This window comes from Mustela lutreola, chromosome 3, assembly GCF_030435805.1.
Source record: "Mustela lutreola isolate mMusLut2 chromosome 3, mMusLut2.pri, whole genome shotgun sequence".
Lineage (NCBI taxonomy): Eukaryota > Metazoa > Chordata > Mammalia > Carnivora > Mustelidae > Mustela > Mustela lutreola.
The window spans coordinates 164,181,549-164,208,670 of NC_081292.1; the positions used below are offsets into that span (position 1 = coordinate 164,181,549).

At 56.4% G+C, this 27,122-nt stretch overlaps 1 protein-coding gene across 3 annotated transcripts; it reads left to right on the forward strand.

The window, feature by feature from the left end:
- The first annotated feature begins 14,628 nt into the window (after positions 1-14,628).
- On the forward strand, positions 14,629-19,280 carry FAM240C (family with sequence similarity 240 member C). Of its 3 annotated transcripts, XM_059168962.1 has the most exons (4): positions 14,629-14,726; positions 15,277-15,459; positions 17,176-17,324; positions 19,014-19,280. In XM_059168962.1, exons 3-4 carry the CDS (start codon positions 17,179-17,181, stop codon positions 19,108-19,110), a joined length of 243 nt encoding a protein of 80 aa, XP_059024945.1. In that variant the 5' UTR covers positions 14,629-14,726; positions 15,277-15,459; positions 17,176-17,178; the 3' UTR covers positions 19,111-19,280. The 3 variants fall into 3 exon arrangements, with proteins under 3 accessions (XP_059024945.1, XP_059024944.1, XP_059024943.1); XM_059168961.1 differs by lacking the exon at positions 15,277-15,459; XM_059168960.1 differs by lacking the exons at positions 14,629-14,726; positions 15,277-15,459 and having other exon boundaries at positions 17,164-17,324.
- Positions 19,281-27,122: the final 7,842 nt, after the last annotated feature.

Genomic DNA, 27,122 nt, shown 5'->3' on the forward strand with positions numbered 1-27,122 from the left:
GGGACTCCCTTCAGCGCCCTTACCACCCCAAAGCTCTGGGCCACGTGGCAACGGGGCTGTTCCCTCCAAGCAGTGGAAACACCATTATTTAATGGTGGTGCTTGTGTGCTCCCCATTTCCAAGAAGACCCTTAGGGAGATTTTAACAGGACACAAGCGATTAAAATAGAAAACCAAACCTGCAAGAGAAGGGGTCAGTGATACGATAAACAGAGAAGAAACCCAGTGGGTGCCGTGGACCCCAGGCTGAGCACACGGCCAGCCTGTGGGTCCGGGAGGAGCAGGAGCACCCCTCACTCACTGTTCTATTTGCCCAGCAAGGCTGGGGGGATGTACTGAGGGGGGCTGCCCCTCTCTCCTCTGCACCGGGTCCTCACAGAATGGCAGCCCCACTCCAGAAGCCTGGCGGGAGGACCTGTGACTCCTTGCCACTGAAAGCCCCAGAGCAGCCCCTCCCATGGATGAACAGGCACTTGAAATTGTGTCTCAGCTCCATTCCATTTACTTGAAGTGATGGCACGACCTTAGTGCTGCTCATAAACCCCAGGGTTCTAAGGGTTTGTTCTGATGTTTGCAGTGCTTTCGCAAAATCTGAAAAGGAGCTCTCTGTCATCCAATGCCCCAGCTTCTGTGGGCTGTTCTCTTTCCCCGCGGGGTGGGGGGGTCGAGTGCGGTTTGAACCCGATCACAGCCCATCTCCCTTCAGGGGATGAACGTCTGTGGTCGAGCCCGACAGGGAGAACGTTTGTGGATTTATGCTCTCTGCGCTCCGCGTTTACAGCCTTTCAGCCTGGAGGAGGCACTTGGAAGGAAAGGGGGCAGCACTTCCCATAAACGTGTCCTGCTAAGAACTGCCGAAATGTGAAATCAGCAAAGCAGCAGCTTCAGGGTTTCTGCAGAGCAAGTGCTCCTCAGCGAATCCCCTGAGAGACACATCTTCGCTCTGGGGGCCTGACACATGACTCATTTCCCTTGTGATGCCACGTGGCATTTCCGGTAAGCAGGCGATGCACCGTTCAGAGCTAAGATCTGTTCAGTCAATCCAAGCACCCAACAGCCACTGCCCAGCAAGGGCCATCGTGTGCCAGGCAGGGGGTGAATGCTGGGGACACAAGGGCCCCTGCTCTCAGGCACCCCAGCTAATGACCAGCAGGTGGAGAGTTGGAGGGACCTGGGGAGTGGTCCTGGGTTTTCAGAATTCACCCCTGTGGTTTACCTCCCAGTGTCCACACCCCTCCTGCTTTGCTATCAGCTGTGGACGCACTCTGCTCCCCACCAGGCATGTGCTCCTGGTGAGACACTGAGTCAAGAAGATCTCCCTGGGTCTGCTGGGACACATAGCCATCTTCTCCACTGGCTTTGGACAAGGGGTGAGCTGAGAGGCAAGAACACCTGAGAATGGTCAGAGAAAGGGGCAGAACCAAAAGACCAGAAAGAAGCAAGCTGCTCCGGATGGCATTGAACCCCTGGATCCAACCGTACCTGAAGGTAGCCCATGCTAGAGTTTTTAGCTTTATGACCCAATGAATTCTTTCTCACTTGGCATTTTTGAGTCAGTTTTCTGTCCCTTATGGACAAAGATCCTGACTTCTATTCCATTTCAAAGAGACTCTGTGTTTCTTTGATTCCAGCAATGTAGTGGTGGAGATACAGTGAGCCATGGGAAGCAAATCTCCCAGAGTCATGGGGCTTCAGGACCTACACCCACACTTCCCACGCTGAGGGGGGACATCTGATGATATACTTTCTGGGGTCAGGGAGTCCGTGCAATTTTTGTAAATGCTGTGTGTTGTTCTTAGTGATGATCTGAAACGACAAATAGCAACACTCCGGCTCATACCAGTGACGCTCAGTGTGGAAGGCAGACACCTGGTTTCATAGCCGAGTCCACAAGCGGGCGGATGGTCACATCCTCGCTGGTGGGCATGGGGGGCCCTCACAGGGCACTGTAAGAGCCAGGCATGCCTGCAGTGTGACTACAAGGAAGCAGACCCGTCTGGCACAGAGGGGCCCTCAGAGGTATGCCCCGAGCTCACAGCCCACACGCCACCCAGCACTGAGCAGGGCAGGAAACATGAGACGGCAAAGCCTCCTCGGAAAAGTCATCCTCATTTCTCAGCACAACTTCAGACGTGCACCATCCCGTTGATTATCCCATCAATATGACCTGCCGGTCAGTAAAGCTATTGCAGATGAAAAATTACCACAGCCGTGATGAAGAGCCAGGTGACAAGTCGTCTGGGCAGAAATTCTCATATCCAGGTAGAACACCAAGAAAGCATAAAGAAGCCAAACACACCTGGGGTTAAATTCAGCATTGGAGTTTCGTTTCAGAAGAACGTCACCACACCTAAATCAGGGCTATTACTCGGACAGATTCTGTGGGGAATCTATAGCTCCATGTGGGGATGCCCGAGTGGCTCAGTGGGTTAAGCCTCTGCCTTCAGCTGAAGTCGTGATCCCAGGGTCCTGGAATCGAGTCCCACATCGGGCTCCCCGCTCAGCGGGAAGCCTGCTTCTCCCTCTCCCATTTCTCCTGCTTATGTTCCCTCTCTCACTGTGTCTTTCTCTGTCAAATAAATAAAATCTTTAAAAAAATATAAAATAAAGCTCTGTTTGGTCAGTACAGTACATAGTACCTGTTGTTACTGTGTAGTGGAAAAGAGGTGAAAGAAATAGATGTTTCTACACCTCGGTGTTTGCAGACAACTTAGCAACATGAATAACTTATTGATACTTTTCCCTTCCCACAGACTGTGCCCGCTTCTACAACAAACCCTGTGGACTGGGCTTTAAACAACACACATTTACTGCTCACCGTTCTGGAGGCCAGACATCCAAGATCAAGGTGTGGTCAAGGCTGCCTCCTGGGGCGGCCACATCCTGGTTCAGGGCTATCAGCTTCTTGCTGTGCCCTCCAGGAGAAGGGGTGAGGGAGATCTGTGAGGCCCCTACAAGGGCTCTAACCCCATCCTCGGGGCCCTACTGCACTTGCCATCACACTGGGGTCAAGATTTCAGCATACAAACTAGGGGGAGGGATCATAAATATTCAGACCATAACATGTGGGTTTAAGCAAAATCATGATAGTTTTGCAGGAAGGACCCTGAGCCCGAAATGTAGAGCAGTCTTCCCCCATCTCAGAGAGAGTCTGGGGCAGGGGGCGGGAGGGTGGCCAGCCCCCACCCACCAGCTCATCCATGTATTTCTAGCAGGGAAGGGAAGCACTAACTGTAGCCCCATAGGACAAGGGGGCTGTGGCCCACACCCCGCTCCCTGCACCGCACTAACAGCACCATTTCCCAAGGATGCGTCCCACAATTCACCATGAGAGCCCACGCCTGGTGGAGTTGGTTAGGGCCCCTTGGCCTCCAGCTGTGACCTCAGGAAAGCAGCATCCGGAACGCAGGACCTCATACCCTTGGAGCCCAGTGCCGCACACCCAGCTTTGGAGAGCCTGCTGGTCCTGAAACTCCAGGGACAGGCGTCTTCTGATTATAAGCCTCTTTCTCCCCATGAATCCCCACTTCTGGGCCCCCAAAGACAAATCAGAGAGAAAGATAACCTCCACAGCTAGTGCTGCTCCCATCATGACCAGCCATAAACACGGTCACGGGGTGACACCTTCGTCCTCAGGAAGCCACCACATTTAACCGCCTCGTAAGCTCACTGACACCCTTCAAAATGCAAGGGGTAAAAAGCAAACCAGTGGTGAAGGCGCTCCCGGCTTCTAGGTCACAGATGAACCTCGGGGGAGGGCGGGAAGCCTCTGTCTCTGTAATCGCCCCCCTCTAAATAATCTGCCCCCGGGGCCCACCCACCAGCCGCCACCCACTGATTGGATTTAACCAGAATCTTCCAGGTTACAGCGCTCCGTGGTAGTCCCTGCCCCCACCCCCTCCCACCTGTACCTCTGTCTGCTCCAATGCCCTCCCACCCCACCCCTTCCTACCCCCTCTACCTCTACTCCCTACCTCCCCTCCCACCTCACCCCCACTCCTACACCCTCCCACCCCCACTCTCCACTTTCATCCCCAACCCACCTCTTCCCACCCCCTCCAACCCACCCCATCCCTGACCCACCCACTAACCCCACTCCCACCCCCTCCACCTCCACCCCCACCCCTCCAGCCCATCCCCCTACCTCCAACAGTGTCTCTCCAGGTTTTGACCAGGAAGCACAGGACCTCCACCCAGAAGAAGGTCCTGCTGCCACCACCCAGTTCAGCCAGCCAGCCTCACAACAGCCCTGGCCTCCCCCACCCTGCCCCCAGCCCAATCCAGGGGACATATGGCCCCAGGGGCAGAACCTGTGAGAGCCATCAAGGGACAGTTGAGTCCAGAAGGCCCAGGAGTGAACGCTGATTAGCGGGTGGCACAGCTATAAGCAGTGACCACAGACTCGGTTATTAAAACCAGAGACTGGTTTTCTCACGGGGGCAAGGGCCAGTGTCATCCACAAGGCCATGCTCCCGGGGGTTCTGGGACAGTCCGTCTCTCTCATGTGGGGCATTACCAGCAAGGGAGACGCCATCTACTCCTGGCTGCTCCCCTACATCTCGTGTCTCCTCTTCTTGGAAGGACACCCATTGCTGGATCTGGGGTCCACCCTTGGATTATGAATGACACCTACAAAGACCCTTTATCCAAATAAGGCCACATTTTGAGCTTCCAGGTGGACATAGACATTAGAACATTGTTCATCCAACCAGAAACATCCAAGAAACAGAGGAGGAAATGGACCCTCACCTGCAGCTGCTCCCCACAAAGAAGAAGGCCACGGGGGTGTGCGTCCACTTGACAGCCCACCATCCCCAGGAACCATGGCCACACCTTCAATCCCTGCCCCCAACTGTCCTGCCTACTGGGAGCTCAGCGCTGTCACCCCTCCCACTGTGGCTCTGTGATCTCTGCTCTCAGACCCGTACTGGGGGAGGGCACACGGCTGACCTGTTCCCACAAGCAGCCCCTTCAGCTGCTATATCTCCTGCCAGGAGGTGCCCACTGCCCCTGCGCGGCTCCCTGGGACCCCAGCCCGCCCACCACGCCCTAGCCCACTGCCTGACCACACGGTACCCAGTGCTCCCAGTATCCCCGCACCCCAGCAGAGGTTCCTTCCGTCCAGGGCGCACCCTACTTCGCCCGCCAGGCCAGTCCCAGCACCCCACCTCCGTTCGTTCCACAGGCTTTTGAGCAGTTTTTTGTGCGTCTTTCTGGAAATCTGCAGCTTTCCAAAGCAACTGGCGTAGTGTGCTCCCCTGCCAGGTGTCTCGGGGCCACTGGCCATGCGGACTCCCACCAAGGGAAGAGGAGGACGGCTGTGGGGTTCCCCAGCGGGTTTCAGGCTTCTCTTTGGGGTCATTACAAGTGGACCTGCCACGTCATTCACCCTCTGGTCTTTGCATGAGTGGGCTCATCAAGTCCCCAGGAGGGAAATGCCCGCACCCAGGCAGGTGTGCACTCACCCTTGTAACGGACTGCCAAGCTGTCCTCTAGAGTTGTTCGGTCTTGCCTTCCTTCCCCCACGTCCTGGCGGTGCTGGACGGGACCCACGCCTTCCACATTAGCCACTGGGAGACACATGTCGTGGATTTACAGTGTATGCCCCTAAGCACAAGCAGGGGAGCATCTCTGCATGTGCTGCTGAACCCATGTCCCTCCTTTGGTGAAGTGGTCGTCAGGCCTGGTGCCTGCCTTTTCACTCAGTTGTGGGACGTTTTCCTGTGTTCAGGACACAAGTCCTTCCTCAGATTCATGGTTTGCAAATGTGTTCTGCTCCTCTGTGGGGTGACTTTTCATGCTCTCCACAGTGTCTCTCAAAAAGCAGATTGGATTTAATTAAGTGACATCTAGGGCCTTCGTTGTTTCTATATGATTGTGCTGTTTGGGGTCACTGCTGAGGAACTTTCCCCTGGCCCATAGTCACAGAGACTCTCTTTCCCCTCTGCTCTCCTCCGGCTGTGTTACACACTTAGTCGTGCAAGAGATGCACTGGGGAAGGGGGCTGGAGCCACGGGATGCTTGTGGGCCCAGCCTGGCTCTCAGGCCCCTGGGGTTGAGGCAGGTGAGAGGAGGAGTCTGGACTCTGGCACACCCATCCATCTGTGTGATAGGACAAGGTGAGGCAGCCCCTATGGCCCAGCCACCAACTTGTGGTCATCCAAGCCACCCACAGGGACACACAGTGTCTAAAATGAGCAATCAGGAATTCACACTGTTTCTGGATAACATGCACAATCAAGCTACTCTCACTTTAGCTTTAAAAAAATGCACCCAGGTGGGGGCTTCTGGGTGCGCAGTTGGTTAAGAGTCAGGTCATGTTCCCAGGATCCTGGGGTATGGGCATCGAGCTAAGCCCTGAATCCAGCGCCGCACTCAGCGGGGGTCTGTGGCTCCCTCTGTCCCTGCTTGCACACTCGCTCTTTCTTGATCTCTCTCTCTCACTCGCTCACTCTCTTGCTCTCTCCCGCTCTCTCTCTTTCCCTCTCACTCCTTCACTCCACCAAATAAATAACTCAAATCTTTAATAGAAATGCACGTGTGTGTGTTTGTCCAGGAAACCATGCCTTCCAGCTTTGGGATCGCATCTGTCCCCCGGCGCCGGATCCACTGCTCACTCCAACAGAGCAGCAGGCTTCCAAAAACCCAGCGGAGGAGAACCGCTCCCGGGAGCAGCCTGTGCCGTTTGGAACAGGCTGACGGTGACGCCTGTCAGAGGGGAATACCCATGTTAGATGAAACGCTGGGTTCACTTGAATCAATGTGGCTTCTGATGCCCGCAAGACCACATAGTGTGGTTGGCTTTTACAACACATCCTGCCAACTCAGCGGATCCTCACTAACACATTTTCCTTCCAAATTAAACATCTGTGTATAGCTTTTGTGGTTATGTGGCCTGGGAACTTGTGAATAGCAGAATTGTTTCACCTTTTCCGGGTTGACATGGTCAGGTTGGCAGCTAGAAAGTGTCTGAAGTCAGCGGTCAGAACCTATTCCACTCCTCAACAAGAGAGCCGGCTGGGACATGCACACGGAAAGGGGTGTGCGCTCCCCGTGCTGATCAACATAGGGCCTGCAGGCTCGGACCCCCCCCCCCCACCCCTGGACAATGTCCCAGGAGCCCTGCCCACCTGTGCCACCAGCTGGACTTCTCTCTGCCCCCATTCGTCAGGTCCAGATGCCCCGTTCTGTCCATGGCACTGCTAATTGTCATCACTGGTAACAACCATTGTCCAAACACAACACGCCATTGACTGGCCTACCCCGGGGTCGTCTGGGCCCTGGGGTGTCGTGCGTGTGCCGAAGACGGGACTTGCTGGGCGGGCGTGCACATGTATGACTCTAGTATGTCGCACGTCAGGCTGTGTTCCGAGCACGGTACCAGCACCTGTGGTCCCTAGCAGCCCAGGACGCGCCAGCCGCTCCCTGCTGACCACAGGCCAGCACAGACGCCGTGGGGCTAACTGTGGCCGCACTCCTCGTGGGGCCAGCGCTCCCGCCTGCGCCCTTTGTTTTTCCTGTTTGTGACACGTTTGGAAGATCTGGCACCAGTTCTTCAAGTCTGTCACCTGCTGCTTCTGCTGGATTTGTGCCAGTCCTTCCCATGTTCTGCGCAGGGGCCTTTGCAGCCAGACTTCATACGTATCTTCAGTGTCCTCTCCCATCCCACAAGGGCCCTTCAGGTTCTTTGTCTTTGGGTGGTTTTCCAGCCTGAGTTCTGGCTCCGGGCTCTGCACCCACTCAGCTGGAACCAGGGTTCCTGAGTCCCGGGCTTTGTCCTTAAAGAAACGCTTCTTCCCTGACCGTGTGTGTGGCAGACTGAGGACATGCGTGGCCGCGTGGAGACAGGCAATTGGAGGACAAGCCCACCTTGGGAACTGATATAGCCTGCTATGTGGAGCCTGGGGCTTTCCCTACATCCCCAAGTCCGGATAAGGAGTATTTCTATGTCTCCCCTTAGGAAGTAGTTCATTTACACACTGACAGTAGCTAATTGCATTTGGGAGGGCTTAGTGAAACTGAATCAGAATGAGAAATTAATAGATTAATACATTAATAGCTGAAAAAATCAGGGTCCAAGGAAAACAAAGGCAGAAAAAGTCAGCAGTTTCGAGTAGATAGTCGTCCCGTTCGGTCTGGGGATGAAATTCAGATTATCTAGAATGATGTTAATATTCAGATTAATCACCAAAGTGTCAAAGCGTGTGCCCTAGGATGTTGATAGACTGTCCACAAAATAGATGTGGGTCCTATTATCAAATACAGCCAAGAAATGTAGGGTTGGTTAGAAAGACAGGGGCCACCCAACCCCAGAACACTGCCAGCCAAGGATCGTAACTGAATCTATAAAACCCAGCATCCCTGCATGCAAAACCCTCTTCTGTGTGCTCTGTGGTGGGGTATGTGAGGCCAGGAACCCTTAGCCTGGCTACCAGAATCCAGGGACTCTAGTCCCTGGTCAGCACCAGCCAGCACTGGTCAGTTATATATCCCGACAAGGACCCAGAGTGTGGGGACGCAACCCCCTTGGACCGGCCATGCTCACAGTCACCCAGTGAGAGCGGGATCCAGGGATCCACAGCCTGTCCCAGCTGAACCTGCTCCCATCACACCAGCGGCCTCCTACAACCCCTGGGCAGACTTAACGCAACTACCAGAAAGCGCTAGAAAACCACCAAAAGCAGAAAGGAACTGGCAAGTCCCTGGTTGTTGGAGGAAGACATGCACTGGACACATTTCTCTCTTTCAGGACATTTTTCCAGAGTGCAGCTGGCCCCACAAAGGGAGACAAAACTGTCTTTAGAAAACCCACATCCTGGGGTACCTGGGAGGCTCAGTGGGTTAAGCCTCTGCCTTCGGCTCAGGTCATGATCTTGGAGTCCTGGGACCAAGCCCTGCATCGGGCTCTCTGCTCAGCATGAATCCTGCTTCCCCTTCTCTCTCTACCTGCTTCTCTGCCTACTTGTGATCTGTCTGTCAAATAAATAAATAAAATCTTGAAAGAAAGAAAGAAAGAAAGAAAGAAAGAAAGAAAGAAAGAAAGAAAGAAAGAAAGAAAGAAAGAAAAAGAAAACCCACATCCAGCTGGTGCAAAGAGCCAGAGCATGGCTGGGTCGCTGCTGGGGTGGTGGGTCCCGGAGAGGGGAGCAAGAGAGGGAGCCCCAGGTCGGCTGCTGATCCCAAACACATGTGTGGGACTCCCAGCAGCCCTCAGGGACTGGTCAGGGACCCAGGGACTCAGAGCTGGGAATTTACCTAAGTAACCTGATTCAACAAAAACACACCGTCCAAAAGTCCAGGACATAATCCACAGTCACACACACAGGAATGGGGAGTTGGGACCAGTCATCCTCGCAGAAGCAGTGAGCCCAGCCCGCCCCATGGGCCAGATGTCCAAGACAGCAGACTCAGGTTCTGAAGGGCGGTTAGAATTTGCTCATTTTGCATGAAAAGAAACGAAATTTCAACCACAATGAAAACGACAGTCAGTGATCTATTAGAATTTCAGAACCCAGAAACATGGAGTCCTACAGGCACAGAGCGGATCTCGGGTGACAGAAGCACGAGGCACAAGAATCCAGCTGGCCCAGGAGAAGGGGGGCTGCACGGAGCGGCATAGGGTGCAGCCTGTGTGGTTGGAGCCACAGATGGAGAGGACACAGGAGGGACACGCCCAAGTCAGCAATGCTGGTGACTGGCACCCTCCACCCCAGGGCACAGACAGCCAGCCCAGCACTCATGGAGGAGAAATGGGAGGCCCAGCCCTCCCGGCGGGAATTAGCCGGGGCTTTGCCAGCAAGTTCCCTGTGTGATGAGAGGTGGCTGCGCGATACCTCCTGCACAGTGTCCCCCAGCCACATGGAAACATCGAGCCCATGCACCTGCCATGGGGAGAAACTCAGCACCCAGCGAGGCATCTGCATGTGTGTGGAGCCCTCCAGGGACAGAGCCCTTCTGCATGTGTGTGGAGCCCTTCCAGGGACCCGGGGACCCTGCCTGGAGTACCCACAAGCCCCGTCAGCCCTGGGCTGGTCCACGCTTGTGCTCAGCAGCTGCTGGTTCCAGCTGGCCCCAACTCCGGGCCAAGCCCCACGCCACCTCAGCTCCCAGATCTGTCCCCTCCTCTTGGAGCCCAAGCTTTGAGGTGAGCTGCTGTGCCTGGGGAGTCAGTCTGGGCCCTTCCTCTGTAGGGGCCACTGGCCTTCACCAGGCCCCAAGAGCTGAGCCCCTCTCTCCCACCCTAGCCTCTCCTCTGCCTCCATGCCTGTGCAGTGGGCCCCACAGTATCTGCGTGCAAGCCCTCAGATGGCCCCCGGCCTCAGAGTCATGGGAAACACAGCAGAGGTGTCTTCCCTTGCAGGAGGATGCCCCCAGTGTGAACTGGGGGTCATCACCGGGCGGGATCCTCCTGCCCACCAGCTGGGAGTTGGCTCACGCCCTCCAGACCCAGGAATAGTCAGGGGCATCCTCCGGGGCTGTGCTTGCTTCCTGCAGTGGCCATGACAGCTGTGACCACAAACGGTGGCTTCAAACACCAGAAGTTTATCGTCTTAGGTAAGACCACAGAATCCCGAGCTCAGGCGCAAGCAGGGCAGAGTCCCTCTGAGGACGAGAATGTGCCCCAGGCTCCCCGGCTGCTGGTTCTTGTCCTTTCCAAAACGTGGACACGAGGGCACCTGGGTGGTTCAGTGGTTTAAGCCTCTGCCTTCAGCTCAGGTTATGATCTCAGGGTCCTGGGATTGAGTACCACATCAGGAATCTCTGCACAGCAGGGAGTCTGCTTCCCCCTCTCTCTGCCTGCCTCTCTGCCTACTTGTGATCTCACGCACTCTCTCTGTCAAATAAAAAAATAAATAAAAAGGTGGACACAACATCTCCACTTGCCTCTCATGTAAACCCACAGTCCTTACTCCCCTTGTCCCCAAAGCCTCCTCCCAGTACACCTCTGGGGAAAAGGTGGCCACTTCTGTTGGATGCAGGATGTGCAGAGCATGCGGAGAGCCAGAGCGCCCCCAGATTTCAGGGTGCAGCCCCCGCCCTGTGGTGGCAGAGAGGCCACTGAATGGGGGAACAGCAGTCTGAGCACAGGGCACCCCAGGAGCCGAGCCAGGCAGCCTCTGTAAACCCACCCCTGCCGGCAAGGTGCGGACTCTGGTGGGCTTCATCCCTGGTACTCCTGCCAGGGAGACTTGGGAGGAGGAATACAGTTTTTGAAATACATTTGGGGGGAAATGACCAGATTTAGAGAAAAATAACATCAAGCAAGCCAGGGCGTCTCAGCAAAGATGTTAGGAAGCCCCAGCTTGTGGAACAAGGCACCTGGCGATCCGGGTCAACAGCGGGCGAGTCCGCAGGACTGGCCCCACGGGGGAAGGGGCAGACCCGCATCAGGGGGGCGCCTCTCAGTGCCAGCCACGCGGACATCTGAGAGAGAGGCTCCAGCCCCACTTTGAGTCATAGCCAAACACACAAATGTGCGTGTGCACACCCCCTTGTTTCTCCTGGCCAGGGTCGGCACTCAGAACCACCGGTCACCCCTACGGACTGCAGCTGGGGAGGGCTCCCTGAGCAGGGATGAAGGGTCGCTGCAGGCCTGGTGTGCACGACTGGTGTGCAGCTCAGCGAGAACTCAGAAACCCCAGAAGGAGGGGCTCGTACTTCAGCACCACAGTCAGTGAACCGGGAAGAGAAGAGGCGGCTGGGTGAGCCTCACGGGCTCCCAAACCTGGCACCTGAGCCAGGCCATGTTCCTGCTGGCCTGGAAAAAATAAAGCCTCCAGGAAAAATGGACTTGACAGGTGGTTCTGGTCAGGAAACTGATAACAAAAACTCACCTCCCCACCCCCAACACCCATGGTTTGTGAGCTGCCTGGCGTCTGTGCATCCATCTGTCCTCTCCTGGCCATCCTGGCCCAGCACAGCAAGAGGGAACTGGCTCAGAGCTCCTGATCATCTCCAGGCAGGGGTTTTGTCTCCTTCTGGAACCCAAGTCCCCCACAGTTCCTACGGGCTCCCAGAGCTCCCCGTGCCTGTTGTGCCTGGCCCTCCTGCAGCTGGCTGCCTCGGTGACTTGAAGTTAATTACTAGCCAACACTTAAAATCTGGATATGGCCCCTGAACAATCCAGACGTGGGGCTTCCATTGAGAAAGCATCTTCATAGCATCAGTGAGCCTGGGCTGACAGCCAGCTGCCCTTCCTGCTTGACTGGGTCTCTGTTTGCCACAGACTTCACCACTCCCAACACTGAGCTGTCACAAAGGAAGGTTGCACGCAGCCCCTCCCCCTGCCTCATGTGTCCCTTCCCCATCCTCCTCGTTCTGCCGCTGAGATCCCCCTTGTCTTTCACCCACTGCAGACGCCGCGTCCTCTGTGGGGCCTTCTGGGATGTCTCTCCACACCCTGGGATCCCACAGCATTGGGGTTCACTTCTGTGGGAGGATGCGTACCTCTGTGCCCTCATGCACTCAATGACCAGTGACAGCTGCTGTCTGGACACCGCTCTGGTGGACATGGCAGCAAACCCCTGCCCCCGAGAGTAGCCCTCCAGTGGGAAAGCAGGGTAGATCCTGGGGGACAGGTGGCTGTTTCAAATAGCAAGGCCACAAAGGACCTCATGCCTGGCCAGAGTCAGGACATCCTGAGCATAAATGCCGGACATCGGTCCTTTGAGAAACCACAGGCTTCATCCAAAAATGGCACCCAGAAGGGGACAGCCCCCCAGGGATGGCCAGGCACCACACCCCACACTGGGGCCCACACTTGGCAGTCTGCCCTGACCACACCCTACTTCTTCCCAGATGGGTGTCCCACGGACGCTAGCTTTTCCTCGAGAGTCCTGTGTTTTATGTACTTTCCTGCATTTGCAGATTGGCCAAGGAAGGGCTGGCAGGCACCAGGCTGGCAGGCTGAGTGCTGGGAGCTGAGAAGCTACAGCCTCTGGGTCATGCGCCCCCAAAGACCAGAGTCACAGGCAGGCTGCCGAACCCTGAGGACTCTGCCCGGGCGTCCACGGAGCATGGAGCATGGCTGCTGAGCCCTGGGGAAGAAGGGGAGTCTGGGCCACAACTGTTGGGTCTGTACAGGCCTCCCTGAAGCTGGGAGGCTGGTGAGGGTCCCAGGACCCTCTCTCCACACGGGGGCGTCTACGCAGCCATAACAGACACCAGGGCTGGGTTCCCTGGTTTTAGGGGAGGGCTCTGGCAAGCCACAGGTACTGTTTCCTGGTCTTCTACCACCATCTGTTGGCAGAGGTGGAATTCTGGACACGGGAGGAGACTTCGCATCCTTGCCCAGGGGACACACAGCAACCATAGAGCCCACAGCTCCACGAGCTGCTGCATCACTGCACCCACCAACCACAGACCCACAGACACATGAGAACATTTGGGGAGAGGACCTTTCTCCCAACAAAGCACTTCTTTGCGTGGCTGGCTGACAGGTCTCAAGTATCTCCCAGCTTAACCAGGGCAACAGTCCGCACTGGCCAGCCCCTCGCGGCTACAGGGGGTTCTGCTCACGCATCTGGCACCCGGGTCTCACCACAATGCCGCTGTCACCTTGCTGTCCTGTGACCTCCTGTCTCTTCCCTTCTCCATCTGCAAGTGGATTCAACCTTCCTTTTCTGTAAAAGCTCTCTGCGTGTTGTGGACACTTGTTTCCCTGACATCGTGTTGTGAGGTTTTTCAAAACACATCCCTGGCCAACCATCTCTGCTCACTGACTCCCTACAACTGAAAACCCTCATGTTGTTTTAACTTGACCACCTTGTCTGATTCGGGGGTTTTGCAGGAAAAGTCTATTCAGAGTGTCACAGATCCAACCTCCAGGTCCCCCTGAGTCGTGCCCTGGGCTTGGGAAGATCAGAGGAGAAACCCAGAAAGTGAAAGCCCCTGCCTATGGCAGACTGTGTCTCAAATGCCTCCCATGGCTCTGGTTTTCCTATTAGACAAATAATTCCTGCTCAACTCAAACACCTCATGACTGCTGAGGAAAGGAACGCACCCCTGGTGACCCTGTCACAGTGATGGAAGCAGGACCCACACACACTGTGGAGACCTCAGAGGTCCTGCCTTGTATGTATAAAAGAAAGGGGTCTCTTTCTTGAGTTTGCTTGAGTTGGAGATGGGCACTTTGGTGTTGCTGGTGGGCAGGCTGGCCGCCCCTCATCCACCAGCCAGCGCCAGGCAGAGCAACCCGAAACACCCCTGGTGCCATGTTGGGTACGTCCGGTTGTTGCTCTAAAGTGACCTGCCGTGTACTGGCTGCAAAGATCTCTCTTCCCAAGGCACAGGCCTGGGACCCAGCGTGATGCTCAGCCAGGCCACATGCTTGGGTAGCAGTCAAGCCCGGGGACCACCCTCTGCTCAGCCTCCAGCTCCCTGTCCACCTACTGGGCTCCCTGGGAGCAGCATCTCAGCAGAAGAAATCTGTTGGCCACCATAACACCAGCCAGCAGGCAGCGAGCTCAGCGGACTCCACAGTCCTGGACTGAGGGCCGAGGCTTGCGCGTCTGCCAGTAACTGTGTTCCAGGAGCCAAATTATGTCTCCAGGGCCTGCAGCCAGATGGGAGGCCGCTTGTCCTTCCTGGCAACTGGACTGGCGCCAGGTGCCACATCACGAAGGCCATATAAGAGTGAGCGAGCTCCGGAGAGACGCTCAGAGGACGCCCACCCCGGGGGAGACACCCTCAGGACACCCAGAGATTTGGCTGGGGAATCCCTGAAACGTAAGCTCTGTCCTGTTTGCCAGAGGACACTAACCTTGTGGGAGATGGGCTGAGGGTTGGGGGCCCCATCAATGAGAAAAATAGAGGGGAGCTGGGGCTCATACAAGAATTGGAGACTTTCCAGGCATATTTCTGGGGCGACACCCCAGGTGCAGACGCAGCTGGGTGTACGGTGCTCTCGCGTCTGGCTCTGGGCCCTGCTGGAGTGCTCCCTCTGCCCACTTTCTGGTTTTCCCTTTGTCTGTGGGCTGGTCGTCTCCACCGCAGAAGGGTTTGTAGGTCGAGCCTCCGGGGAACCCACCGAGGAGAGCAGTCAGGTCTCAGCCTCAAAGCCTTGACTTGCCACACAGGAAGTCAATGCCAGCCCCTGGTTTCTCTGAGGACTTCCACCCAGACCCCTGAGGAAAACCAAAGTTCCCTGTGGGCCGCGGGGGGTGCGTGTGGTCTCTGGCCGTGTGTCCAGCTCTCAACCAGCCAACACGCGCACTCCTTCACCCACTGGCACACTGACTTTGTGCTGGTGGACATGGCTAATGGCAGCCCCTTGCAGGAAACTGCCACATTGGCTCCACGTGCCCTCACAGGGGACCTGGGAGCCAGAGCCCGAGAGGATCCGTCGTAAGGGACATATTAGGCAACCTGCCCAGACCCTTCCCTCTCCAATAGTGGAACTGAACTTTTTAGCGTGTTCTGGCCCTTTCGACTCCCCAGCCAGCAGTATTTCAGATTAAGGGTAAGTGACCATCGGGAAGCTGAGTGAAGGTGACCCCAGGGGCAGTGCTGGTGACAGGGTTGGCCCAAAATCAGTCCATATGCTCCACAGCCCAGAACTAAGTCTGCCAGGCGACCAGTGCTGGTGGGCTTGTCGGCCACCAGTCAGCTCAGCACAGATGGGCCACGGTTCCACGGCCATGGCTCCACAGCCACTTTTCTCAGAGACTGGAGTACTTTGAGGGCTGAGCAAGACGCAGGAGACACAGACCCAGAAGCTGGTCTCCTGGGGACCCCTGCACTTCTCCTGGGACCCTGCCCTCCCTTCAAAGCTTGCATCTGCTCGCAGAGCCCCCCGCCCCTCCTCCCACCGCCCCTGCCCTCCTTCTCCCAGCACGCCTTCCTTACAGGAGTGAGCATCGCCTCGCATCCCCATCAAGATGGGCTTCCTCTTCTCCTTTGTCTAACTCCGTCCATGTGTTTGTCCAGCGCCGTCTGACGGGAAGTAATTTGGCTAGAAAAGCTCTACATTCCTGGCTGGGTCTGACCCTCCCTCGGGCATCTCTGTTGAGTCTTACACGCGTGAAACAGGATGAAACCGAGAGCCCCGTGATGTGGCAGACGCCACTGTTCTCGCAGTCAGATGTCTGGGGCGGCATCGGCTGTGCTGGGACCCTGGGGCCAGGCCAGCCCCAGAGGCAGGCAGGCCCTGAATGCTGCTGGCAGGCATGCCCGCAAGTTATCCCCCTGACAGATTCATTGCGGGGGGTCCCCACAGGGGTGTCTGAGAACCCCTGAGAGCCCAGTGAGCCTATGGGGCCGTGTCCTGGCTCTGGGATCCTAGTAAGTCCCAAGACAGAACCCTCCAGAAGACCCTTGGGGTGTGAGAATGCCATGTGGGGGCAGCGGGCGTCCGAGCTCAGCAGCGTGTCACACAGCCTGCAGCTAGAAGTTTAACTACTGATTCGCTGCAGGCCAGACTATATGCCACCCTCTCCTTCTGGTGTCCTTAGTTTTTGCCAAAAGGAAGATCTCTGTACTTACTTCTAACCTACACTATTCAGTGCTATTTCTCTGCATGACCAGCAATGGTTTGTGGGGCTTCTCTTGGGGCCTCGAGTCCCAGGAGGGGAGCTCAGACCTCTGTCAGTCACCAACGGGGCTACAGCACAATTCTGGGGCTCTGCTGCCAAGACCCTGGAGGCCTCCACTCGCCCCACTTATCCACACTGCTCCCGCGTCCCCCCTTCCCTGGCGCACAGCAGACAACCACCACTATCCCCAGACCATGCCAAAGGAGCCTGTGTGGAAAACAGATGTGCACCAGCTGGATTCTGCCGTGGCTGTTTCAGAGCCTTCCTCTGCATGGCCTCAGCACCCAGCTCAGTCCCCCTGCATTCCAGACGATACCCACCCTGGCTGGAGCCCTGAGGCCACTCTCCCAAAACCACAAACAAAACTAGACCCTTTCTTAAGTTTGGAGAAGCCCAAAGGTCCCAAACGGCGTTTGCTATCAGCTGCAGCTTGCATTCGTGCGGAAACCATTCAGAAGGCAGCGGGGCAGAGCGTCTGCTGCCCACAGCCGTGTGCTCCTGAGCCTGCCTTCCTGACACCCCGGCCCCAGGGTGCTCCCAGAAACATAGGGGGGCATCCAGTGTGTAGGGCTGAGCCAGCGCCCCAGTTGTTAACACGCTGGTTCCCTGCGATGTCCAACCACGCGGCACAAATGCTTTTTCAGAGAATGAGTGACAGCCACGCTCTGAAGCACCCAGGAAGGGTAGCTTTCGATGCTGGTGTGATAAAGATGTTTTGGGAGGAAAAAATCAAGCTGCACACAAGACAACTTCAGAGCGAGGCCATGAGGACCCGCAGGAGTGCCCTGGACAGGTAAGCTCACCGAGCAGCAAGGCTTGGGCTCCACGAACGGGAGCCCCCACAGGGGGCCACCCCCCTCCACAACTGGGGCCATAGCCACCTGGCCACCAGTGCTGCCCCCAGGCCAGCTGTCACAGCGGGAGGGGTCACTGGTGTCACTGCAGGAAGAACTGGAACTGCAAAACCACACCCACAACAACAGGGCCTGCAACTACCACCAGGTCTGCAGGTGCGAGAGACAGCACCCCACCCATCCACCCCCACCCATCACCACCTCCGTCCATCCACCACCCCTCCATCCCTCACCCGATCCCTCCATCCCAGCCCCATTCTCCTATCCCACACCCACCCCCATTCCACATTTCCCTACCCCCCCACTCCTGAAGGTCTTGTGGGAAGTTGTCAGAGAACCTGTGTCTGGTTAGGCTGGTTTTCTGACAGGCACTCCCTGAGGGCAGGATAAGTTCATCATACTCCTTCCCACACATTAGCAGATCCAAAGCCCCCTTTCATCCCTGGGATGGAGGCCAGGGGCCTGTGGGTGCTGAAGAGGGTCTCCCGGGTGACCGTGAGCAGACTGAGGAGTGCCTGGTCTCAGGGACAGCTAAGAGGGCAGATTAGCACATAATTTGCACCTAGACAAGGGCTCAAATGGGCAGATATTCCAAAGTGGTCACAGCTTTCATCCCCAAATAGCACGAGCAGCTGCTATCCGGAGCCCAGTTGGAAAGAGGGTACCTGGCAGCCGCGATGGGACCGGACTTGGTGCTGACCTTACCAGAGTCCTGGTTGCTGGGCGGGCCACCCACCCTGTCATCCAGGACATCTCCCCTGTTAGGCGCGGTATGGGAAGCCATGGTGCCATCCCCCTAACCTCTCAGGGTGGGGGTCCCAGCACAGAGCCCAAACGTAGGAAGAGGGGACCTCCACTACGGCCCCCTGCTCCCCGCTGTAGTCCCCACATCCTCATCCTTGTCCTACACATGCCATCGGGCCCTGGAAACTTCTGGGTCTTCTGCCCACCGTACAGGCCCCAGGGATGGGCTCTGGGGCAGACGGCGAGAGTGTGGTCAGCGATGGCCGAGTTAGTCACCAAGGGTCTGGGCCGCTCAAGGACTGTGGAGGGTGACATTCTGCAGGGACATATGGCTGCTAATGAGGGCACAGACCACAGCCAGAAGGACTGTGCCCCGTCCCCCAGACAGTGGCAGCTCCTCACAGCACCCACAGGCCCCCAGAAGCCAGGGGCTCGGTGAAGGGGGCAAGGGGCCTTCCCATGTGGGGATAGCCAGGCCATTCCCACCCGGGTCACCCCTGTGCATCCTGTTGTGGTCACTTTCCCAGGCAGGGACGCCAGGCAGGCGGGCAGCACAGGGAAAGGAGAGCACTCCAGCAGGGGTGCCAGTGAAGGAGTTCAGTTCTCCGGGCCTCAGAAGTTTCCAGAAGCTGCTTCCTAGGCAAAGCAATTCCCCTCTTCAGGCTAGAGACCCGAGTGATGTCCTCCATGTGGCCCCCTGGACGGGACTGGCCAAGCCCTGGGAGACTGGCTGCAGGGCTCTCTGGGACCCCACAAGGTCACAGCCGCTGGCAGCCTGGGGGCTGCTGGGCTGTGTTAGAACATGTGCTCAGGTGCCGACAGAGGCCTGGCTGCCACCCGGCCCTAAAACAGTGACTCACAGGCTGAAATTATCACTGTCCCAGGCTCCGTGGCGAGTGGGCTCGGATGCTGGAGGGGAGGAACAAGGCGCTGCAGGGCCCCCCCGGAGGTGGCCACCCAGCCTTCCCTGCTGGGCACTGAGCCCTTTCCCACGCAGGACACCGCTGCCACCTGAGGCCTGCAGACTTGCCCTGCCCGGGGTCCAAAGGCACCCGAGGCTCAGTGCAGAGGTTCGGAGCAGAACAACCACCAGGACCAGAGCCGCTGAGAAGCTCATTGGGCACATGCCCAATAAAACCTAAGATACTGAATTACATGTTTCCTGCAAAATTTCATTCCTATCGTTAAGTCTTCCCCACATTAGAAGATTTCCATGATGTTGCTGACCTGGGACAAACCCCGGAGGAAGTTGGAGCCTGAGGGGGACAAGTCGGTGCCCCCATCTTCTCCGGCCTGCTACTTAAACACGTCTGTCCTCCCTCTGATCAAAATATGCACGTTAATCCCCACCCTGGCATACCGTCCGATGCGACATGGTGTAAAGCTTCTTGCTTTTCCGAATCCCCTTAAACACATCATTCCTGACCCAGAACATCTCAGGAACTTACAGATCCTTATTTTCTCAGTTGGAATGTATGTAATTCCGAGGTCCACGAAGGCCCTTACTACCAGGATCTAGGGCTTTACTGCTCTCAGTCCTATCCCTCTGGGGCCCCCACAGTGGCTGTGACCATCCTGGAGGGGCAGGAGGGCCAAGCACACAGCAGAGGCCAGGCTGCCTGAGGACCTGGGCCACATCAACTGATGGGGACCCGGACTGCAGCCAGCACAGTCCCGACAGCCGCATTCCAACTGCGTGCACCTGCTGTCACCACTGCGTCCCATCCTCAGTGACTTAGGACCCAGGGTGGGAGATGGGATCCAGCCAGTGTCATGTCTCCAGATGTAACTACCTATTGGGTTTGGGTTTTGTTGTGATTCCCCAACCAAGCTGGCAAGCAGAGGGGGGATAAGCACAGCTTTGCCAGTCATGAGACACTGCCCAGAGAAAACACATCAACCAATAGCTAAGGTGCATTCAGACACCTTGTAGGGCATTTCCAGAGGGCAGAAAGATAGGTCCAACCCTGCACAAAGCGTGGATGTCTGGTTCTCCAAATCAACACGTGGAGAGAATCCTGTGAATGTCCCTTGCGACACCAGCCCATGAATACATGTTCCTCCTGTGGCCCCTAGGCTGTCTGACATCACTCGTGACTCAGATTCCACTGATGAACACACCGGGGGATGTGGCCATTAATAGCCCCAAGTAGTTCCTGGGCAGAGGTCACTCCCTGTCACCTGCAACACCGCAGGCTGCCGGAAGGTAACTCTGTTTAGTGGTATACTCAGAACACTGTGGCACAGAACACTAACCAGCAGAGCTGTCCAGTTAGACTGGGGTGGGCAGACGAGTGTGTTCACAAAGCTGCCCATGCCGCCAGGCTCTGAGGAATTTTCTAGAACAGTCATGCCCTCCTTGCTTTCTGTCGGTGGTTGGAGCCCATGTCTCTCCAGTTACCCACTGCCTTCCGATGCCGGGGCATGGACCAGGCACATCTGTGCTCTCTCCACCACTTAGTGACCCCCAGACAAAGCCAAGCCAGGCTCCCAGGCAAGAGACATCAGGTGAGGAAGAGGTTAGGAACGGGCAGGGGGTGGGGGGCTGTGGGTCCCATGGCGCTGCCGAGCTCACCTAGCTCCACACCTGGGCCACCGTGTGCCGGCCACTCCAAGGGCTCCCACCCAGTGCTCCTACACACAACCGTTGGGTGCCAAGTGCACAGGGGAGAGGTGCCTTGACCCCGCAGGGCACTGACGGGCACCCTCTTTCCTGCTCTCTGAAGCCGTCCCACCCAGGTCTGCAGCTCGTTCTGAAGAGCCCGACCCGCTGGGCTGCTCACACCGGCCACAGCCTCGGAAGGCATCCCATACCCTGCACCCGATTGTGCCAGACTCACTATAGGCAATGGAACCAAGCAGCCCTGCGTGTGGGACGGACTCAGGGAGCATAGCCACAGTCTGCATGTCCCCACGCGCCTCTGACGGACCAGAAGCCAGATGATCCCTTCCTTCCTCACCGGCTACTGGTTTGTCCTCGAGCCTCTCTCATCCTTTAAACCTAGAAACACAGCCATTCACTCGAGAGGCTCCAGGGATTCAAAATAAAGCTGGGACTGTCCCCTCCCACCAAGGACCAGCAACAGGGCCTCGGTCCACAGCCCTCCATACCCCAGCGCGAAGTATCCCCTGGGCTCCCCCGATCCCAACTGATGGACCATCTCACCGGGGGCTGACCCCCAATCACCCCATCCCCTCACCAGGGGCTGACAACCCCCCCATTGTCCCCCTCTCCTTCATGGGCAGCACCCCTGCATGAGGCTGAGGGCCCCTTCCCTGGGAACAGTTAGGTCCTAGTGTTCATAGACAACCATATCAGTAACTGTATACAATGCAAAGGGAGAAAACAAATATAAGACGGAGACTGTCAGACGAACAGCAAACCTGACGATATATAAAACAAGAAGACATAGATGGGCACCTGGGTGGCTCGGTCGGTTGATGAGTGACCCTCAAACTCTTAATTTCGGCTCGGGTGGTGATAGCAGGGTTGTGGGGTCGAGCCTGACATCCAGCTCTGCCTCTGGTATGGGGTCTGCCTCAGATTCTTCCCCCCTTCCCCATAGGCCCCTCCCCACTGAGCTGTCTCTCTCTAAAACAAATGAATTTTTTTTAAAAAAGAAGAAAGTTAAAAAAGAAACATAAAGACACAGGTTAAATGTTCGAAGGAGAGCCCTGCAGAACCTAGCATAAGGAAGCTTCCGTGGAATGCTGTCAGGCTAAGTGGTCTCACCAGAGGAACAGAGGACAAAGAGACAGTCTTTCAGGAAAACATAAAAAATCCTAACTACTTATAAACCTGATAACAGAGTCTCAAAATATATAAAGAAAAATGAGCAGAACTAAAAGGAAAAGACAGAGCCAGGGCCTGTCCTATGACTGTGGCCACTGGTGCGCGGCGAACATTCCCCCTCCATCCAGATAGGGCACCAGGAGGCACAGCTTCACCCTCCTGACAGATCAGGGGCTCAGCAAGGATCCTCACAGAGCAGTTCACGGCCCCTGTGAGGGACACACCATCCTGCTGCCCTAGGGCAGAGTCACGGATTCAGGGCCTGCAGTCAGCACACCTGTGGTCACCCATCCCCACCTCTGATACCCACAGACCAGCTGGGACCTTGTCCACAAACAGGCCACATAGCCACGGCCCAGAGAAAATGTGGCCCAGCCACGGCCCCTCACACCTGTGCTGGTCCTAGTGGCTCCTGGCTCCAGCCACCAGTCCTGCAGCCTGTCCTGCCCTCAGCCTCTCAGGAAGACCTGACTGTGGCCTCAGGCTGGGTTGCCGGCCCACCTGGACCCCGATTGGGGACAGCAGCCTGCCTGGGCTCCATAATGGGCCCTGCTGTCTGGCTGGGATCTTATGGCCAAGCTCCAGCCAGCCACTCCTTGCAGGGGGAAGGCCAACTTTGGGAAACCTGGCACAGGGCAGCACCCACTCCCCCACACATCAGGAAGGAATGAAGCCCCACTTGTCGGCTGCATCACTCACGGCCTCCCCTACTGCTGCCACCCCAGGGCCTCTGGCCTGGGCTAACAGTCTCAGCATTCTGAGTGGGCTCCTGGCAGGCTCTTCAGGAGGGTATCGGGGCATCAAGGGGCTGGTGCTCCACCCCACACTTCCCCGCACCCCGAGCCACTGGGAAGATCAGGATCGGGAGGATAAGAGAGCTTGGTGCACCGCGGAGGGGGCTTTGTCTCTGCTTTCCTCTTTTTCAATAATAAGTGTGTGTCACTTTCATGATGTTCTTCTTGTATTTAAAAGAAGGACGACGCCATCTTTCTATCCTTGCCCTGAAGCCAAGCCCAGTCCTGCAGGCCCTGGGTGATCACCGGGGAAAGTCAAAAATCCAGGCAGGCTCAGGTGGCGGGGTGGCTGAGCAGGCGCAGCAGGGGACTCAGCTGTTCCAGACTTACGTTCAGTGAAGAATTATTCTGACATTGAAAGGACACACAAAGTCCCATTTCGTCATGATCTGAGGATAATAGTGCTACAGGAAGGTGTAGAGTAGAAACTCTAGGCAGATACACAACAGACACCCCAGTGACATCCAGAAGCAGAGGGCAGACACAGTTCCCGAACCCTCCACTTCCAGGAGGGTTTGAACTCTTCATGCGACTCTTCTAATAAAAATAGGGGGAACGGTTCAGACCAGGAGCTATACTAAGTGTGTGTTTCCTTTGAGTGCCCCAGGAGCTCTACCTGGAGGCAAGCCCACCCTGTCTTGGGTGCTTGGGGTCTTGCCCCACCCTGGCCAGAAAAGGGCTTAAAGATCTGCCTGCCCACAAACTCACCCAGCCCTTTTGGGATTATAATGGTAGAATTCTAGAATTTGCTGGGAAGCAACATCAGCCTACACTTGCTGATGAGAACAGCTGGACCATACGGTAGATGTGTTTTCTAATCTAAGTCAACAAATTGTCCTCTGACCTTTCAACTCAGAGAAAACATAAAAGAAGAGTATTTCAGGTGGGGCAACTCAAAATCAGGAACCCAGCTGTTGCCGTGTACAGAGTGAGGTCCCAGCTGCCTGCTGCCGGCTTAGGCGAGGGCATGTGGGACTTGCAGGATCCAGCCACATGATGGGACGTGCTCTGAGCACTGTGTCCAGGCGTGGGACATGACTGTTCTAGGTCCCCGGCTAATCAGAGTCTGTTTGGTGGAGCCCCCTCCCCCCTGCCCTGCAGGTGATCTCCTTGAAGTCCTCCCTCAACACACAGGCCCTTGCTTCTTCCTCCCAGCTTGAGAAGTTCATATCACCGTGCCCACTGCCCAGGGTGCAGGAAGTGTGATTCATTCCTTCACTAGAACATTTAGCAAAAATCAGGAAACTGTTCACACTTTGAGGCCCCAACTTTGGCTGAACTAACAATAATTGATTTAAAATGTGATTGCCTTTGGTTCTCTTTAAAATATTGTATACATTCTGTGTCTCCATTACCAACTGAGTTCCAAAAATAGTTACTGCTACATCATACTGAATTAGGCCCAACCTGATCATTCAGGCTGTACTAGAAACAGGTGTGGAATCAGGTGCAGACTCAAGTATAGGTTCAGGTGAGGGCTCCAGTGTGGGCTCAGGTGTGGACTCAGGTGTGGGCTCAGGTGTGGACTCAGGTGTGGGTTAAGGTGTGGACTCAGGTGAGGGCTCCAGAGTGGGTTCAGGTGTAGAGTCAAGTGTGGGCTCAGATGTGGGCTCAAGTGTGGACTCGGGTGTGGACTCAGGTGAGGGCTCCAGAGTAGGTTCAGGTGTAGACTCAAGTGTGGGCTCAGATATGGGCTCAGGTGTGGACTCAGGTGTGGGCTCAGGTGTGGGTTCAGGTGTGGACTCAGATGTAGGCTGTCCTAGATTTGAGTCCCAGGCTTGCCCTTGGCATTTTAACTGATGTCTGTAAGCCTGAGGTCTCCCGTGGTTATGAAGGTAGACGTGGCACTCAAAATACCTGATCTGTTTACATATCAGTCTGCCACCCAGTAAATGCGTCTACTGCATTCGCTCTTGGTTTTATTAATGAAACTTAATTCTTTATTTAAAAGATTTTATTTACTTCATAGAGAGCATGTGCAGGCGCATGAGTGCAGGGAGGGGCAGAGGAAGAGGGAGAATCCCAAGCAGACGCCCCACTGAACAGCGAGCCAACACCGGCCTCAATCCCACGATCAAATCCGCTTAATCAACCCAATCACCCAGGCGCCCTGATGAAACTTAATTCTTCATGAATTAATTCTTAATGACTTAATGAAATTTAACTACTCATAAAGACTAATGTTAACGATGCTGATGGCGAATGGAGTTTGCTGGATTTTTTTTTTTTTTTTAAGATTTTATTTATTTATTTGACAGGCAGAGAGGCAGGCAGAGAGAGAGGAGGAGGAAGCAGGCTCCCCGCTAAGCAGAGAGCCCGATGCGGGGCTCAATCCCAGGACTCAGGACTCAGGGCTCTGGGATCATGACTTGAGCCGAAGGCAGAGGCTTTAACCCACTGAGCCACCCAGGCGCCCCTGGAATTTGCTGGATTTTAATAAAACTGAGGAAACTGAAACAGTTAAAACAGCTGCAATAGATCCCGCATCTCTGGGCGGCGCTGCCAGCCAGCGACCACACGGGGGCGCCGCAGGACAGCACGGGCGGCCAGGACAGGAGCAGGAGCCCGGGGTCTGGCAGAGGGGGCTGGGGCTGGAGGAAGGAGGGGAGGGTCGAGGGGAGGGACGGGATCTGGAGGAGGGGACGGGGCTGGAGGAGAGGATGGGGGCTGTGGCTGGAGAAGGGGTTGGGGCAGCGGGGACCAAGGGCTGGAGGAGGGAGAGGGGGCTGGAGGGGAAAGGGGGCTGAAGGAGGGGGGAGGGGCGGGGGCTGGAGGAAGGGTCCAGGAGCTGGAGAAGCGGGGCGGAGAGACCAGGCAGACTCACATGTCCTTACTCCTACCGGAGCTGACTGGCATGGGTCCCTCAAACAAAAGACACCAGGCGGGACTAGCCCCCTCCCCAGGGCGGCCTTGGTGGGCAGGGTCCCTGATCTGCAGAAAGTGAGCCAGAGGGGGCCCTCTGTGGGGAGGGGCAGGGCCTCTGAGGAGCCCCTCTCAGGTTCTGGGTGAGGGTCAGGAAGGTGTCCACCCGCAGGCCCAAAGGGGTGCTCCTCAGGATGGGTGAGGTCTGTCCTGTCCTGGGACCCCTGCGACTGCGGACAGATTGTCTCAGGAGAAAGTCCAGCTGCAGTGCCCACGGTGGCCACAGTTCCCCCCCAAACAGCCATTTCCAGCAGGGACCGCTGTGTGGGGACCAGACAAAGCCAGGCCATGTGGGACCTTCCTAATCAGACACACCTCTACGCAGCCACCCAATTCAGTCTTCACCCCAAGTGTGGACAGGACACCCATGGTGGGAAGATGCTACCTGCTCGAGGACAGAGGGTTCTCACCTGGTGTAGACAGGACCCTGAAGGTAGGTGGTGGGTCCTGGCCTTACAGTGAGAGTCCCACCTGGTGTAGACAGGGACATGGAGAGTCTGGATTTAGGTCTTCCCTGCCTCCCTCAGCAGGATCCAGGTCAGGCTCAGGGCAGCTGGACAGAGAGCCTTGGACAGAGGTCTCCATACACTCACCCCTCCCCACAAGGCAAGGCTTCCCCAGACCCTCTTGTCTGACCCTGGGGTCCCTCCAGACCCGGCCCCACCTACCTGGGGTGCTGGGGGCCAGGTCAGGCATAGGGGAAGAGAGTGTGGCGACCTGACATTGTTGTGCCCACTGACCCACCTTGCTGGAAGCCATGCAGCCCAACCCCCACCCTGTGGAAGTGGGCTCTCTGGCCTTTGAAGGTGGAAATCCAGAGTGACTGATGGACAGGAGGGCTCTGACTTCTGGCATGGACAGCCCTTCTCAAACCGCACCAGTGCTGGAGGGGTCCAGGGTCCCTAGGGCTGGCAGGGCTGTGTCTCGTCCCCTGCCCTCTGGGTGGGATATGTCTTCTTGGCCACGGTTCAGGGAACAGCTTCGGGAAAGATGCATGCTGGGTGGTCACCAGCCCAGGCTCACGGGGGGCTTTAATCATTCCCCAGGGTGCACCCAGGAAAATCCCATGGATGCCCACAGGAACACTGCTGAAGGGGAGGCTGGCCTGGATGTCCTGTCCCGTCATCCCTGGCCAGGAATCCAGAAGCTGTCAGGGGAAGAAGTGCATGTGACCCACTCCCCTCAGGGGCCGACAGGGGACAGTGATGTGCCCAGCACGCCCTCCCACCTAAAAACCTTCTCCTGGCGGCCAGCTTCCTCACAGCACAGGCACACTGTTGTTTTTCTCCTTTTAACTTTTATTTTATTGGACCATAACACTCACACAGACACACGCTTGGACCCCAGGTGGGCAGCTTGGCAGATAATCACAGTGTGGACGTCCATGAAGCCACGACTCCCATCAGGAGACTAGACACACAAAAGCAGGGGTGCAGGAAAAGGCTGTGGGCCCAGGCTCCGCTCGGGGAGGGCGGATAGGGATG

Coding starts and splice junctions, on each gene's coding strand:
- FAM240C (XM_059168960.1), top strand. CDS start 17,164: ATGCTTTTTCAGAGAATGAGTGACAGCCACGCTCTGAAGCACCCAGGA. Junction 17,325..19,013: donor CGCAGGAGTGCCCTGGACAG/GTAAGCTCACCG, acceptor TCACTGTCCCAG/GCTCCGTGGCGAGTGGGCTC.